Source organism: Mustela nigripes, chromosome 15 (genome assembly GCF_022355385.1).
Source record: "Mustela nigripes isolate SB6536 chromosome 15, MUSNIG.SB6536, whole genome shotgun sequence".
Taxonomy (NCBI): Eukaryota; Metazoa; Chordata; class Mammalia; order Carnivora; family Mustelidae; genus Mustela; species Mustela nigripes.
This window is the reverse complement of record NC_081571.1, coordinates 72,720,495-72,736,222: the sequence shown is the minus strand read 5'-3', so window position 1 is coordinate 72,736,222 and position 15,728 is coordinate 72,720,495. Positions and strand designations below refer to the sequence as shown.

General features: G+C 51.6%; 1 protein-coding gene across 4 annotated transcripts in view; it reads right to left on the bottom strand.

Annotated features, from left to right (window-relative positions):
• FARP1 (FERM, ARH/RhoGEF and pleckstrin domain protein 1) overlaps positions 1–15,728 on the bottom strand; it is a 273,217-nt gene that overhangs the window by 16,245 nt on the left and 241,244 nt on the right. For all 4 annotated transcript variants that reach the window (XM_059377548.1, XM_059377549.1, XM_059377547.1 and 1 more), the window contains 2 exons: positions 6,910–6,991; positions 620–857 (listed from right to left, as the gene is read on the bottom strand). In XM_059377548.1, coding sequence (XP_059233531.1) covers positions 620–857; positions 6,910–6,991 — 320 coding nt within the window. The remainder of the gene's footprint in view (positions 1–619; positions 858–6,909; positions 6,992–15,728) is intronic.

The window sequence follows — 15,728 nt, the reverse complement described above, 5'->3', positions numbered from 1 at the left end:
CTCTGGGGGCTGGGTCAGGTCATAGGTCAGTCACTGCCCAGATGTCCTGCCCTCTGTGGCCACTAGCTGGTCCTGTGAGTGGGGGCCACATCCGGGTTATTCTCTCTCCTATGCTTAGTACACAGCAGGTGCTCAATGAGTACCTGCTGTAGGAGAGACCAGCCAGGAGCCAGATCAGGAAGATTTAACTGCAGTCTGAGGGAACCAGAGGTTACCCAGGTTTTAAGCACGAGAGTGAGAGGTACATTTAGAAAAAGAGGTGACAGATGGCAGGTGTTCATAATAGCTTAGGAGAGAGATACCGGCAGCCCAGGTATCTCCTCTGTAAAGTGGGGTAGCAGTACTCCTGTTGTTGCTGGTTGCTAAAGGAGCGAAGGCACCGGTGTCACTAAGATACCTGGTGCGGTACCTGCCCCGGTGCCGAGAGCGCGACACGGAGAGTGACAGCGTCAGGACACTAGCACAGGACGGTCAAGAACATGGGGTCTGGGTCCGGGCTCCGAGCCATCTGCTCTCCCGCTGTGTGACTCCGGGCGCGCCCCTCAACCTCTCTGGTCCCGCGCGGCGCCCCGCCCCCCCGCGGCGCCCCGCCCCCCGCGGCGCCCCGCCCCCCGCTCACCTCGGCAGTCCCGGAAGTCAGCGTGGTGCGGCGGGTGGTGCTTGCACAGGCGCTCCAGCAGCCGCTTGTAGTGCACGAGGCGGTGCAGCGGGCGCAGCAGGAAGGTGTTGAGCGGCAGGTAGCACACCTTCTGCAGCTCGAAGTCCCGGCACAGGTTCTCCAGCCGCCGCGAGCCCCGGATGCCCGTCTCCAGCGCCTCCAGAGCTTCGCTGTGCTTCCACAGGTGAACCGCCAGTTGCTGGGGTGGGCGGGGAGACAAGTGCGCATGCGTCCCACGCGGCCAGCCTCTCCCAGACGAGGCTCGCCGCGGCTTCCTTTTGTTCTCCTACCGTCCCCACTTGGCTATGTGTTTGATAGCGGCGCTTAGGTTCTCCGGATGAAAGAAAAGGCTCTACTAAAGCATTAAGCCGCTCACAAAGCTTAGGGATTTTGGAGGAGGAGATGGAGAGGTCATCTCGGAGGAGCAGGAACAAACAGGAGCTCTTTCAGGGGCCCGGTGGTTTTCTTCTAAATGTCACCAGATGACAAATAGACCAGGGCCCATTCAGTAAATGTCACACGGTTACCACTGTGCCTTCCTGTTTAACTCAGAGTATCTGCCACACGCCCCAGCTCTGCTCAGTCCTAGAGAGCTGGGTGAGAATTAGACATGCGCCCTGCTCCAGGGGGTCCCAAAGAGACGTTGCGCATGACCCTTTCTTCAGGCTCCTGAGCCTTCTCCTGGACCTGTCTGGGAACTTCCTTACTGAAAGCCAGTTTCAGCAAAAACCTTTTTTGTCAGCCTAACCCTTATCCTAACCCTACAGCCTGGATGTCTGGTCACCTTTGACATTGGGTTCCTCATCTCTCATCATCCCCATGTGATACCAGATCACCCTGTCTTCAGCAAAGAAGGCTGTTAGGTTGGTTCAGCCAGAACCCGACTTACCCATGTTTCCTCTGCATATATTCCCATCCTCTGACCCCCTACCCTGCCCCTTGGCTAGAAACGCCCATGTTGTCTTCAGAGATGAGCCCAGTCTCTCCCCCACTGAAAACCCCACCGCAGGGGACTCTACCCCAGTCACAATGGTCCTGAATAAAGTCTGTCTGACCATCTCTAACACATGCCATTGAAGATTCCTTTCCTGTTATGGCTCACGGTGGACACTGGTGAGGGTAATAAAGGACAATAAAGCATTAATGGAGGAATTCAATCTTCCCAGCAGGTGGGGAAGATCGCGAGGGAAGGAGGTTTCCGGACAGAGGTAATAACATGGACACAAGGACATCAAGGTCAAGAGAACAGTCGTCCTTAAGACTCACTACCCAGGGGCAGTCTCGCTACCCATGCACCGCTCACCCCCACATCTACATTTCCACGCCCCACAAAGGGTTCCTAAGGAGCCTGAAACATAGCAAGTCCGGTGGGAACCCCATGCTCTCTGCCTCACCCAGGGCCGCCCTGAGATTCTCCAGCCTCAGTATGAGTGCCGCCACCAGCCAGGGACTCAAGACAGGGAAACCAAGAGAACATTCTAGATTCCCCCATTTTTTGAATCCTTTACCAAGTTTTTCTCATTCTACCTCCTTAAAACATCAAACCTTTTCCTGTTCTTCTCCACATGGTCACTGCCCTGGTTCTGGCCTTGTGCCGCCCATCACCAGGGTGGGGTCTCCATGGGGGCCTCTGCCTCCACGCCTCACCCCTCCACCACTAATAAAAATTGGCGATGGAGCTCAGCTCGTGGCCTCTTGGATGGAACATGACGAGAGCTCCCCCCTATCCTGGGACAACCTTCAGAGTCCTCAGCAGGGCACAGAGGACCCTTAGGATATAATCTCCCTACGCCTCCTGTCTTGCTTCTTGCCTCTCATCCCAGGGCCAAGCTGAACTTGAACGTGCCTGGCTGTTGCATTCAGAGCCTCCGCAAACGACACTCCTCTGTTTGGACTCCTGCTGTCCTCAGCAACTCCCTGGACACCCACCTGCCGACACCAGTTAGGGGCTCCTCTGTCTTCCTGTACTTAGGCTGTATTTGTCCCTCTTAGTCCTTATCACATGCTCTCCCCTGCTTAGCTTGTTGACTACTTTAAAAAAAAAAAAAATAGACTCATAGGAACTTGCAAAGTAATGTACAGGGAGGTCCTCCGCCCAGCCTCCCCCGAGCATTACCATCTTGGGACGACCGCACAACGTCAACACCAAGAAACCGACATTGGGCCAATCCGGAGCTTGTCCGGGTTCTACCAGCTACGCACACCCTTGAGCGTGTGTGTTCTCGTGTGCGTGCAGCTCTATGCAGTATTGCCACATGCACAGTCCCCTATTAAGAGAGCATGTCTTTCATGTTCCGATATCCTTGTGGCCTGATGCATACAGTAGGTGCTCAGTAAATGCCTGTTCCCTGCATGCACTAATGAGCAGATGAGGGGCAGTGGCTGGCTCGGTCACGAGAGCATGCAACTCTTGCTTTTGCAGGCCTGTGAGCCGGAGCCCCCTGTGGAAGTTACTTAAAAAATAAATAAATAAATAAAAGAGAGAAAAAGAGTAAGTGAACCCATGCATGCACCCAGCTGAGGCAGGAGTCTTGCAAGAACCCGAGAGCCCAGAGAGGCAAGTTCATGATCCCTGGAGCACAGAGTGGAATGCAAAGATCAGGGGAAAGGGCCTGGAGAGATCATCCAAGGCTAGACGATGAAGGCTTCCTTTGTCACGTTTTGGGTTTGGACTGCATTCTCCCAACCACAGAGACGCAGGAGGGCTCTGAGCCTACGCAGTCGGCCTGTAACGGAAATGGTGCCTGGAGCTCGGCTCGCTGTGGGAGGGGAAGCACCGGGAAGCAGGTCGAGACATCCAGCGGAGAGCAAACGGAGGGCCAGAAGGAGTAATGTGGTAGGAGCTGAAGAAGGAGAGGGGGCAGGATTTGGACACTCGAGGAGACAGACGGCTCAGGTGAAGGTCCCAGACTGGATGAAAGGCGGATCTTTTATTTGTGTGATTTCGAAGAGCCTTTGTGCAACTGGGCGGGTGTTTCCGGTTGGAAGTCCACAGCGTGAGCCCGCGATCACAGTCTGGGTGTGTGACTTTCAGGCGGGGATTGCGGCCCCTGGCCCCCTGCCTCTGTCATGGTCACGAGTGGAGGGTTGCCCACCCCCCAACTGTGCCCTTGAAAATGCAGGTAAATACGTGGCTTTGTGTGTTGGGGCTTGCGGGGGGGCAGGAAGGACCCTGCGAGCTGCAGATTGCTCTAAGCATTTTGGACAAGTGCTAAGCTGGGCTTCTACATCTCTAGAACTTTCTGCGGCCCTCCCTTCATATTTCATAAAAATTCTTTAAAACCAACTATAACCACTACAAGAAAAAGCAACCCAAACAAAGTCTAAAAAAGGCTGCCAGGGGCTGTGTGAGCCTCTGCACCTATTTTAATTTCGCTCGCACAGAGCTCCATGCTATAAATGCTCACGGCATCCGCGCACCAACTCACGCGCCAGCAGCTGATGAAGCCGCCTCAGTGCAGAAACGCCAACTCACCAGGCCCTGAGCACAGACCAGGGATGTTTTAGGAGGTCTCAGGTGCCAGGTGAACAGAGAGCAGGCTGGAGGCCTGCGCGTGTCACCTCTCCGGGGGTGAGCGACCACAGACAGCTGGTAAACCGGACAACTCTGGGGGCTGTCCCCAAGGGGGCAGGCAGTGGGCTGGCAGGTGTCCAGCTGCTGTCCCCGGAGGCCACGGCGGAGGCCCAGCCTCCTGGAAGGGAGTAAGTGCTGGGGGAGCCCTCCCTGGGCAGGATCATACAGCGGGTCCTTGAATAATGTCGGGGTTCAGAGCATTTAACTTTTAGTCCCCCTAAAACTCAACTATTAATAATAGCCGCCTGCTGTTGAGGAGCCTTCCGGTCAACACAAAGAGCTGATGATCCCACGGTGTTATATTTACCATCACAGGGAGCACGACACACATTTAGGGGACCCTATTGGGTTGATGGAAAAAATGCTGCCCGTAAGTGGACCCGTGCCCTCCAAACCGGTGTTGTTCCAGGGTTCAATGCCACGGGAAGGGAGCACGAGGAGCAAAAGGGGAAAACCCGACTGGGCCAAGAAGACAGGCAAAACGTGGGAAAAGGAGCTTCCTGTGAGGAAAAGAACTGGAAAAGTATGACAGTGATGAACGCATATTGTGTGTGAGGAAGAAAAAGATCTTAAACAAGCGAAGAAGCTTGGAGAGGCTGCGCTCTGTGTGATTCTGACTCTAGGACTTTCTGGAAGAGGCAGAACTATGGAGGCAGGAGAAAGTCAGTGGTTGCCAGGGCCTGGGGGAGGGGAGGGATGAACAAGCAGAGCAGGGAGGGTTTTTCGGGCAGCGATGCTGTCCTGTGTCCTCTTGTCACAGCAGGTACACGACGTTCTGCACTTGGCAAAACCCCACAGGACGTACCACTCCCAAGAGTGAAGCCTCATGTAAACTGGATTTTGTGAATAAAAATGTCCATCAGTTTTAACAAATACACCAGAGACGTTAGCATAGGGGTCATGGTGTGTGAGCGTGCGCGTCAGTGGGCAGGAATAGGGGAGCTCTCTGCTCGATTTTTCTGTAAACTTCAAAAATTGCTTTAAAAAAGTAAAATAGATTACGGGGTGCCTGGGTGGCTCAGTGGGTTAAAGCCTCTGCCTTCAGCTCAGGTCATGATCTCAGGGTCCTGGGTTCGAGCCCCGCATCAGGCTCTGCTCAGCAGGGAGCCTGCTTCCCCCTCTCTCTCCGCCTGCCTCTCTGCCTACTTGTGATCTCTGTCTGTCAAATACATAAAATCTTAAAAAAAAAAAAAAGGAAAACATATTAATAAAAAATACGACAGAAAGTTCAAAGATGTCTGTTAGTTACATGGGAGTTTTGTACAAAAGCCTGACTTACGGCATTACAAATACCACAGCCCTAGAACCTCTGAGATAGTTCTTTGCATCTATTGCATAGGATTCTGCCATCCCACTAGCTTCCAGCGCCTCCCTCTCTCATCTTGCCCAGAGGGGAGTGTTGCTTTTTGAACAGAGAAAAAGTGAGCACAAGGCCTACAAAATAAGATCTTGATCTTTCAGAGAAATAGGAAACTTCGAGAGTAGCCTTTCTTTCCTGTGTTCCCCCATCTGCCCCCCACCGCCCCACCATCCTCCCTCATGAGAAAGATCATTCTAAGGGGGGAAAAGTGAAGCACTCAACAACTTAGCAAGATTCTCGGGAATTAATTCAAACTCTAGTGGTAACTTTCACTGTACGCATGTCTTAGATGTTGGCTAGTGCTAGACAGACAGATGGCCGGCGGGAAATGGTGTCGGTATGAGCAGCCTGCCCTCAGTTATTAGTTAAGGCTCTTAGATAGGCTTCGGGCAGTCAAGATGTAGGAAGATCGCTTTAAAATGCAAACAGAGGGGCACCTGGGTGGCTCAGTGGCTTAAAGCCTCTGCCTTCGGTCATGGTCATGGTCAGGTCATGGTCCCAGGGTCCTGGGATCGAGCCCCGCATCGGGCTCTCTGCTCAGCAAGGAGCCTGCTTCCTCCCCCAACCCCTGCCTGCCTCTCTGCCTATTTGTGATCTCTGTCAAATAGATAAATAAAATCTTTAAAAAAATAAAAATAACAAATAAAAAAAGTAAAATGCACACAGATGTATCTGTATTCAAAAGGTAAGCTGTATGAATCAAAACATTCTATATTAAAGGGATGAACAGGTTAAAGTGAAAATGTAAAAATGAAAATTCCATATATAAGAGAGGAAGTAGATTTCAAAAATGAGTGGAAGCCTGGCTCGGGGGGGACCGACTCTTTGTACTTCCATTCTTCGTAACCAGCAAGCAGGTTAGAGCTCTCGGCCTGGCACCAAGACTTAAGAAGTCATAGGATGGAAAGAATTCCTACGTGGTTCTGAAACCGGTATTTCTGCCACACGTAGACGACACCAAAAACAACGGATGAAAAGCGAAACGTTCTGTCAAACGTCTTGTCTACCTAATTTTTAAAAATGGGTTCTGAATGATTTATTCACAGAAAATACCCATTGTTTTGATCACACAGAGTTTTTGAAGAGGAGAAAGGACCAAAAGTGTCCCCCACCCCCACCAGGTGACTTCCTTTTCCTTTATGCTTCCAAATAGAATGATCTGGCAAGACAGAGGGGTTTACGCGGAGCTGTATCATCCCTAGAAGGTCAAATCCAGTCCTGTGCGCTTACAGACAGCGGTGAGAGCCCAGGCGTCTGACAGCCCCGCCATTACTGTGCCCAGGAAACGTGTTCCACCCCAATCCCAAAGCCGCTCACCTTCATGCCCTGAATGTTCTTCAGCAGGACGTCTCCGATTCTTTGGTAATCTCCTCTGATGTGGGCATTTGAGCGGCCTTCCCTGAGAACAAAGGCAAAAGGTGGTGGGAAACGAAAGCGTTAGCAGTGGAAAAGCTCCCTGAACGAGTCCCAGCCCCAGGATCCTACCTAAATAGCGACCTTCCCGACTCCCCTTCCAGTACCTCCCCCTTCTCTGGGTATCACTGAGTATTAGCGCCGGAAGGAGACCTGGAAATTTCCCAGTCATTCTGCAGACACAAAGAAGTCGACTTGTTCTTTGTTAAAAGATGGGGGAGAACTATTTTGTCATCATTTTAATTTGGTCTTATTTTAGAGTTTCTCCCCATCCACACTTGGGTGATTCTGGCATCACTTGAACAGCATGGAGAGCACAAACAGACCAGGTTTCTGCCCCTGAGAACCCTCAGCCTAGAGCAGACAGAGTTGTGTGCAAAGCCCTCAGGAGGGGAAAAACAGGACTGAGGGGGTACAAGAGACCCATGCGTGAGGAGGTGGGAACGGGTGCAGAAGCAGGCAGGACAAGGGGTCCTAGGTATAGGGGAAGGTCCAGACTTCCCCCATCCCGACCTGCTGGGTGATCGCTGACAAAGATGTGGGCACCTTCAGCAGAGTTTTGGTGTATTTTATTTACATTTCTTAAGGCTTTGGGCTGCAGCCAGTGTTGATAAGCCAGGGGCTTACACACCAGAGGAGAAGAATATCAAAAATCGCAGGTAGGTACTGAGCACGGTCTGCCATGCTGAACACAGTACAAGCACGAATTCACTGACCCCTCGTGTTGACTCATGAGGCAAGTGCCCTCTGGACCACTTTTTTTTTTTTAAAGATTTTATTTATTTTATTTTATTTATTTATTTGTGAGAGAGAGTGCAAGTACGTAGAGAGGCAGAGAGAGAGAAAGGAGGAAGCAGGCTCCCCGCTGAGCAGAGAGCCTGATGCGGGGCTCGATCCCAGGACCCTGAGATCATGACCTGAGCCGAAGGCAGAGGCTTAACCCACTGAGCCACCCAGGCGCCCCCCTCTGAACCACTCTTAAGCAGCTTTAGAAACCGAGGCAAAAGAAACACGTGGCTTGCCTAATGTCAGGCTCAAGCCTGAACTTGAGCCAAGGGGGTCCAGGTTATGCCCCTCTAAGCACGGCGCCAGTGGTATGTGTGAATTGAAGCACTCTTGAGAAAAGAATATTCCAGAGACAATTAAAACACCTTTTACAACAATGAATCTGGCTATTATCTTGAAACCAACTGTTCAGGAAAGCTAGAAGCCAACTTCAGTGAAGGGGATGAGTGAGGGAAAGAAAAAAGGTAAAAATCCGGGCATGGCACCTTGAGTCAGAAGTGAGAGGTGCTCCAAGGGGCATAAAACCCTGAACCCAAGTCAGGACGGGCCGTGATTCAACCCCAGGGATGCCATCGCTCTATGCCTCCAACACTAGGAGAGTGACCTCCCTTCCCAGCTAAAGCAGCGCTGAGCCTGGGAGCCTTCTGGAACAGTTATCAGGATGGGCAGAGGAAGGCGGGAAGAATGCAGGCATGTAAGGAAGCCAGTCCAGGGGCTGGCTCCTCACCCAGCCCCTGAACTCCCTGGGTTTTAAGCACATGCTGTGTGGATGACATCACACAGGAGGTGGAGCCTGCAGACGCCCCTCCCCTGGTGGTCGATGACATCACATGGGGGGCGGAGCCTACAGACCCGCAGGGGAAAGCTTCCCTGGGAAAAGGGACAGAGAGCGTCCATGATGCCGCCAGCTTGGGTCCTCATGGCTTCTGGACGCTTTCTTCAATCCATTCCTTCTTCCTCCACCCCCGACACAGTATCCCCAAACCTTCCCCTTCCTCTTAGCTGCCAAAACAACCATGGTTGGCAGAGTGCCTTACTTACTCACTTCTCTTCCAGTTCAATATGGATTCTCTCCCCATCACACAGTTGTTCTGCCCCATGCTCAAATGCCACGGCAGGAGCTCCAGTATCCTCCCTTGTCTGTCTCTCGTATCCTCACCCACTGGATGAGATTCCCTCCAAAATGGGGCCCCTGGGGGAAGTTCAAGCAACGGACTGAGACCAGGCTAATCACTGCCTTGTAGTCTCCATCAGCTGCAGGATCGCGACATCTCTGGATTTCCAGCAAACGGTTATTAATCCAGTCTCTACAGAGAAGCAGATCACTTGGCCATTCTGTCGGTCCTAACGTGTGCCTGCTTTTAGCTGCGAGTTTGCTGGCTGCTCTTCTCATACGCTTGGGCGCAGAAAGGAGCTCTGGCCTGAAATGGAGGCTTTCTGCCTCCTGGGAACACCGGTCTCCTGCACCTTCGCCATCCCATGAAGCTCCCTGAGGAGCCGGAAAGTTCTCCTTCCCTTCCCCCACTGCTCCCCCCAACACCTGAACAAAAAAAGCAAGACCCAGCTCCTGAGCCACGATGTACTGATTTTGACAAAATGCCACACATTAATAAGAGGAGGGAAGACGCGCTGCAACTTGATTTGCGGGTACGTCGATACTACTCGGAACTTATGTAAGTGACCCCAAACCTTTCAAATGGGCATGCCATTGACAGCGCAACTCAGGAAGGTCTTTATTTAGTTCGAAGGACATGATTTAGATATTTTAGTGAGAGTCCTCTGGATTGGGGGGGGCAAGGGGAGAAATGGGGGGAGAGGGTCTTGTGGCTTCCTTAATATTCCTAACAAGCAATTTCCTCTTTCTCACAGATAACACCCTAGCCCAGGGGAGAATCCAGAGCTGGAAAGCGTACGCTGAGGGAGGGGCAAAGCCCAGCATGGAAATCAAACATCACTGACTTCACTTTCTTTCTTCTTCTGCCAACTATTTCTTAAAAGAAAATGTACTCCTGTTAAAGCCTCAAAGTCAAAGGGACATTTTCCTGCATTGGCTTGCTAGCAGAGCCCCGTTTCTGTCTGTGGCATCTTTACTCTTGTTTTAGAAACAGCTCCAAGGGCGCCTGGGTGGCTGAGTGGGTTGGGCCGCTGCCTTCGGCTCCAGTCATGATCTCGGGGTCCTGGGATCGAGTCCTGCACCGGGCTCTCTGCTCGGCGGGGAGCCTGCTTCCCTCTCTCTGCCTGCCTCTCTGTCTACTTGTGATCTCTGTCAAATAAATAAATAAATAAATAAAATCTTTAAAAAAAAAAAAAAAGAAACAGCTCCAGTTTCCTATCACCACTGCCCTGTGCCCCTGTGGGGGGTGAGGTGGGGGGGGGTAGACAGTGAGGTGGATGTATTCAAAAGGGGCCAGCTCTAGCGGGTGTGCGGAAAGCAGGCTGCGGCCCCGGAAGTCATCCCAACCATTCAGGCAGCTCTGCCCGCCCTCGGTACCTTCCCCTCTGCAGCACACAGGGCCGGTCCCAGCCCTGCTGTGGTTCCAGAATGTGGAAGGCCTTCCACGGGAACAGGACAGAACCCGAAACTCCTGCTGCCGCCTCTAAAAACACTGTCTTGTTTTTATTTCCTGCCCCCCGATCTGCACGTTCAAAGCATCTGCTTTATTACGAAGAACTAAAAGGTCATTTCATTATGAAGAACATGAAAAAAGTAATTATAACTCTTCCAGAACATCCTCCGGATGTTAACCTCCCAAGAAAAGGGTCCTTGTTTGGAAGACGGGGCCACATATTTGCTGCCTGTGTAATTACCGCGCCGCAACAAAGCCGAAAATTCCTTTGACGATTTCACTTTGGAAACCCATGTACTTGGGTGCCTCCTGGGTGCTCGATTCTGACCCGTGCACGTACACCCTGGAGCAAGGACACACGGGCTCAGCACAGGGCTGAAGGCACATGCTGGCACACACACACACACACACACACACGAATCTCCAAGTCTTCCTGACTCTGTACACACTTCATTCACCACTACGTGAGCTGCTCACTAACTCAGCAGCAGGCAGAGCAAGAAGAGGAAGGAAGGACCAGTTCCCTGGGGGAGGGCCGAGAGTGAGGCCGTCTACAGGGCACAGAGGGAGCCCCTGCACCCGAAGGCTTTGACTCTGACCCCCCAGGAAACACAACACTGGCAGCAGGAGCAGATGGGCAACCCCGATGGGAGAAATCACAATGTGCTCCCCCCGGCACACCCCAACCCCAGGGTCAACCAAAACTCTACGTGGAACCCTAAAACCGTGAACAGCATGTCCACAACCTCGTCAGTGACACAACCCCCCACAGGCTGTGCTATCCCGAGAGCGGGACGTCATGTATGGCTGATGTCACGTCTGGCTTCCATCAAGCGTCAGAGAAGACTTTACTGCGAACGCAGGTAGTGACCAACCCCACTGGGCTGTCCAGGTAGTCTCCTACAGTCCGGACGTGTTCAGTAAGCACTCGGACCTCCCCTTCTCACAACAAACGAGGCATCATCTCAGACTGAAGCACAAAGCTCCAAGCACCTCCGAGCTGGGGCGCGGCAGGCCCACTGGACTCTGGGTCTGGACGCCCCCTCCCCTGGAAGATGCACTGAACCTTATGAGCCCCCATTTTTAGGCCACATTTGCAAATCAAACATCATATCCTTAGCTCTTGCTAGTCCCTGGGGTTTCCAGGACTTTACAATGAAAAAAGTCTGTAATGACACATATTTGTCTATATCTAAGTAGAAAGACAGTGTATAAATAAGTAAATGAATAAAGATAAATCTCCCATTAATGTGTGAGTGAGGGAGGTTGGCTGAATTCAAAAGCAAACAATTTAGCCAGAGTAATCAGTTAGATTTATATTCTAGACCCAACACTTCTTTATATATATTTATATGTAATACACGGAACATCTATAAATATATTAGCCACATGTAATCTATGTAGATTTCAATATTCTTCGATGGATTTTAATATCCTTGAAGATCCCTGGAGAGGAAAATCCAGTTACTTTGCATTTTAGTTCGCATCCCAAGCTGTGGGAAAGATGTTCGTGCAAGAGGCGTCCTCACTGGGCTTGGGGCCCTTGGGATTGTCTTTGGGCGCCCACAGGTAAGGGACCCAGTCCCTGGGCCAGCGCCATCAGAAGGCAGACAGCCCGTGCTCCGGCAGAGGCCATGCCCGTGCATGATAACCCCAGGACACTTAAGGCTCTGGCTTTCCTTCTGGGATTCAATACCAAGTTCCATTTAATAAGAGGAGCCAGAGTTACAACCACACCCACCCACAGGCAGGCTTGACAGCACCCACGTGAGATCTGATGCCATTACCGGGGTGCAGTCCTGTCAATGAGCCACCTGTGAAAATGCGACAGGACGAAAAAGGGGTCTTAGGCTCATCTGACACCTGGAGGGGGCTCTCTCTCAAGTGCTGTCCAGCAGAAACCCACCTGCGGTTCAGGCAATTGGAAAAATTGTTTTCATTTTCCTAGGAAAGCAGCTTGTTCTCAGAGCACAGTAGGCTCTACAACCAGGACAAGGCAGAAACTCCAAGGAAAACTAGTTCCCACAGAGGACGGGGAACATGTCCTTTTACGCATGTGTTAAAAGGAGACAATGACCACCACCCCCAGAAGCCCAGCAGACACTGGAAAGCCAGCTGGGAGAGAATATAATGAAATCCCAGGGTCCTCTATGTGTCCGTCTTGGCTTTGAAACAAGCGATAAAGTTTAAAAATTTAAACTTATATAAATAAGCATACAAGCGATCCCCCAGCACAGTGTATGGGTAAACCCCCCACACAGATTTTTTTTCCCATTGTTTAGGCTAATTTTTCTCATTTTTCTTCCACTGTTTAAGCTTCCAAGCGGTTTTCTAGGTAGACCACATTGCCTTGTCTCCCAGGAGTTTCACTGCCGTTTACTCTAACAATGACTTGAAACCCTTTCTGCATCATCTTATTCTTCCAACCAAAGAAAAATCTTCGAATAAAAGCTCTTACATGGAAGAAGTAGCCCCAGTGTGGGTGAAGCAGGGAGTGCAGGGCTCAGAGAAGCACCCGGAGTCTTGCTTTTTGACAGCTAACCTCAGAGATTCTGATTTCCAGGCAAGTGGACGTTGGGTCACGATGGGAACCGACGAGGTATTCTGTCTCCCACTCCCGAGCTCCCTCCCCTTCAAAGCTTCGAGAACTGTGCTGCCCTGGACAGTATCTGCACGTGGCTGTTTAAATCTCACCTCTACTAACCATGAAATCAGCCACACTAGCCTATTTGACATGGTCTGTAGCCACATGGGTCTAGTGGCCGCGACCGAGCATTGCAGACACAGCACAAATCTATCACTGCCAGAAGTCCCACCCGAGAACATCGCTCTGGAGAGAACAGGGACGAGGCCTGTAGCTACCTCTCCTGCCCCAGGCTCATGGGCTCCAGCGAAATCAAGAAGTGAGGTGCCGTCCTAGCTAGTTGTATCCCAACCAACTCTCAAAGCCTCATTATCCACAGGGAGGGGAAGGCCGGCCTAATTCCACAGGATTGTTTCGATGGTCCAACGAGACAATCTAAGGGAAAATGTTTGGAAAGATGTTGCAAGAAATGCGAGGTGCTTTATGGTACACATGTTGCCCGTCTTAAAGCCGTCATGGTATTTCACAGCTCCAGAATATGGACGGAGACTTCTATTCTGGGAAAAGGGTCAGATGCCTGTGCATCTCTGGGCTTGGCCCAAGTAGAAAATGGAGCAGGAGCTCTTGCTCTCCCCCCAGATGTCCATTTCCCCTTTTCATATCTTATCAGGCTGCCTCCTGGTCTGGCTGCTTCCTCCAGAGAGCAGAGTGAAGGTGAAACCAGAATGAAGAAAGGGGAATGCACCATGTTTTGTTGGCCGAACACCAAGAAGAGGGACCGAGCTGTGGCAGGGATGCAGTCTGTGTTTGTTGAATCCACGAAAGCTGATCCTGGTGCAGTCAGCTGACAGAGGATTCATGTGCACACGGCTCGAGGCCCTGAGGTGGGGAGATGGCCTCCGCCACCAAAGCCCCCGTGTGTGACTGGGAAGGAAAAGGGAAGCGAAATATCCTCGCCCCGTCCACACATTTGTGCGCGAGCATGCATGCGTGTGGCCAGGAAAGGCCTGAGCAGTGTGGGTAGCACAGGGTAACAGGCAGCGGGCAGGGCTGGGGTTTCCTGGGATCCAGAAGCTGTTCTCATGTTACAACAATCAACCTGCTTCCTTGGAGTTCTCTCCTTCTAAATGTTAGGCCTAAAGCTGCTGATGCTGAAGGCATAATGTCAGTCAGACAGACTGGTTTCCAAAACCAGCTGTGCCCTTAGCTAGCTGTGTGACATCTACCAAGTAGCTCACCCTCTCTGGGCCTCATTTCCTGACCTGTGAGATAAGGAAAGAACAGTATCAACCTGGTGATGTTCTTGTGAAGATGAAATGACACGGTACACGAACGGTGTTTAACAGGAACACAGGAAACATTGGATTCACGTTGGCCAAAACTCACCAAAGACATCGGCAAGCGGCTTACACTTTTTAAATCAAAGGGATAAAATAAAAGTGTTCCTAACACTTAGCCAGAGCCTTGTCTCAGACTGTAATGGCCTTGACATCTCTGGTGACCTAAACCAGAGCCAAGCAGAGGCCAAGAGACCATGCCCTCTGCTCTCGGTTCCTCGCACCTCTGGCCTGATTCAGATTCTAGATTCAAATTCTAGAGAGAGAGGGCAGAAGGCTGGGTCAGCAGGTCAAGTGGGAAGGTCAAGCAGCAGTTCAGCAAGATGGGGAGGGTAGGACTTGGAAGCCACGCTGCCTGGGTCAAGTCCAGCAATAACTCTGCAAGCCGGCCGGGCTCTTCCTCCTGCTGACCGAGGCTCGGGTCCCCTCGTCCCAACCTGCCTCTTCGCGTCGCGCAGCTGAAACACGGCGGGTAAGGCTCAGAAGCACGCCCGGTAGGTCTTACCAGTGCTCTTGTTTCTACTGTGATCCCTTGGGCGTGGCCAGAGAGGCTCTGAGGACATGTGGCAAGGCTAACTTCTACAGGATCACCTCTGGTATCACCATGCCCACAGTGGCCATGTCACCCTTAGCAAGTCTCTTGGTAGATTAGAAAAAAATTGAAATCCATTTTTGCAGATTTGAGATCTAATGGGGATCCTACTGCAGACAAAGGCACCAGGGGGCCAGGGTCAACCAGATGCCACATACTTCCTGCCACTTTCGAGAAGACACATATCCCAGGGGGGTAGGCAGAGGAGAAGGGGCTCTCGGGGAGCAGAGCTGACCTCCCGAAGCCAGGAACAGAAGGATGGATGCAAGAGTTGGGGACAACAGGTGCTGGATGGGGCTCTGGTGGGTTCCCGTTGAGTGGCCCAGGGCACCCCACACACTGAAGCATGAACCATCCATGGTGGATTCACACCTAGCTCCTTTCCAGGTGGAAAGTCTTGTGCTTTATCAGCACAGCTGCAGAGGCACAAGCCGCAGGCCAGATCACACCCAAGTTCAAGTTGTGCGTCTGTCACTTACAGGCTGTGTACCTCTCTAAGCCTCATTTTTCCCAAACATACAACAGGAATAACAGCTACACTTGGGGAAGCGTTTTCAACATGGGCGACAGGCTTCTTCGGTAGAGGGTCAGACAGTAAGTATCTTAGGCTCCGTGGCCCGTACAGTCTGTGTCATGAGTCTTTAACTGGGAAAAGAGGCCACAGACAATGGGTAAAAGAATGGGCATGGCTAAGTTCCAATAAAACTTTATTAACAAGAACAGGCGGCAGAAGAGATCTGGCCATGGGTCATAGTCTGCCAACCTGTTTTTGAAGATCAAAGGGGAAAAGCTGGGTGGGCGTTTAAATTTTTATCACTGATGCCAGTTTTCAGTGGTACAAGGTACCTGAAGAGTTT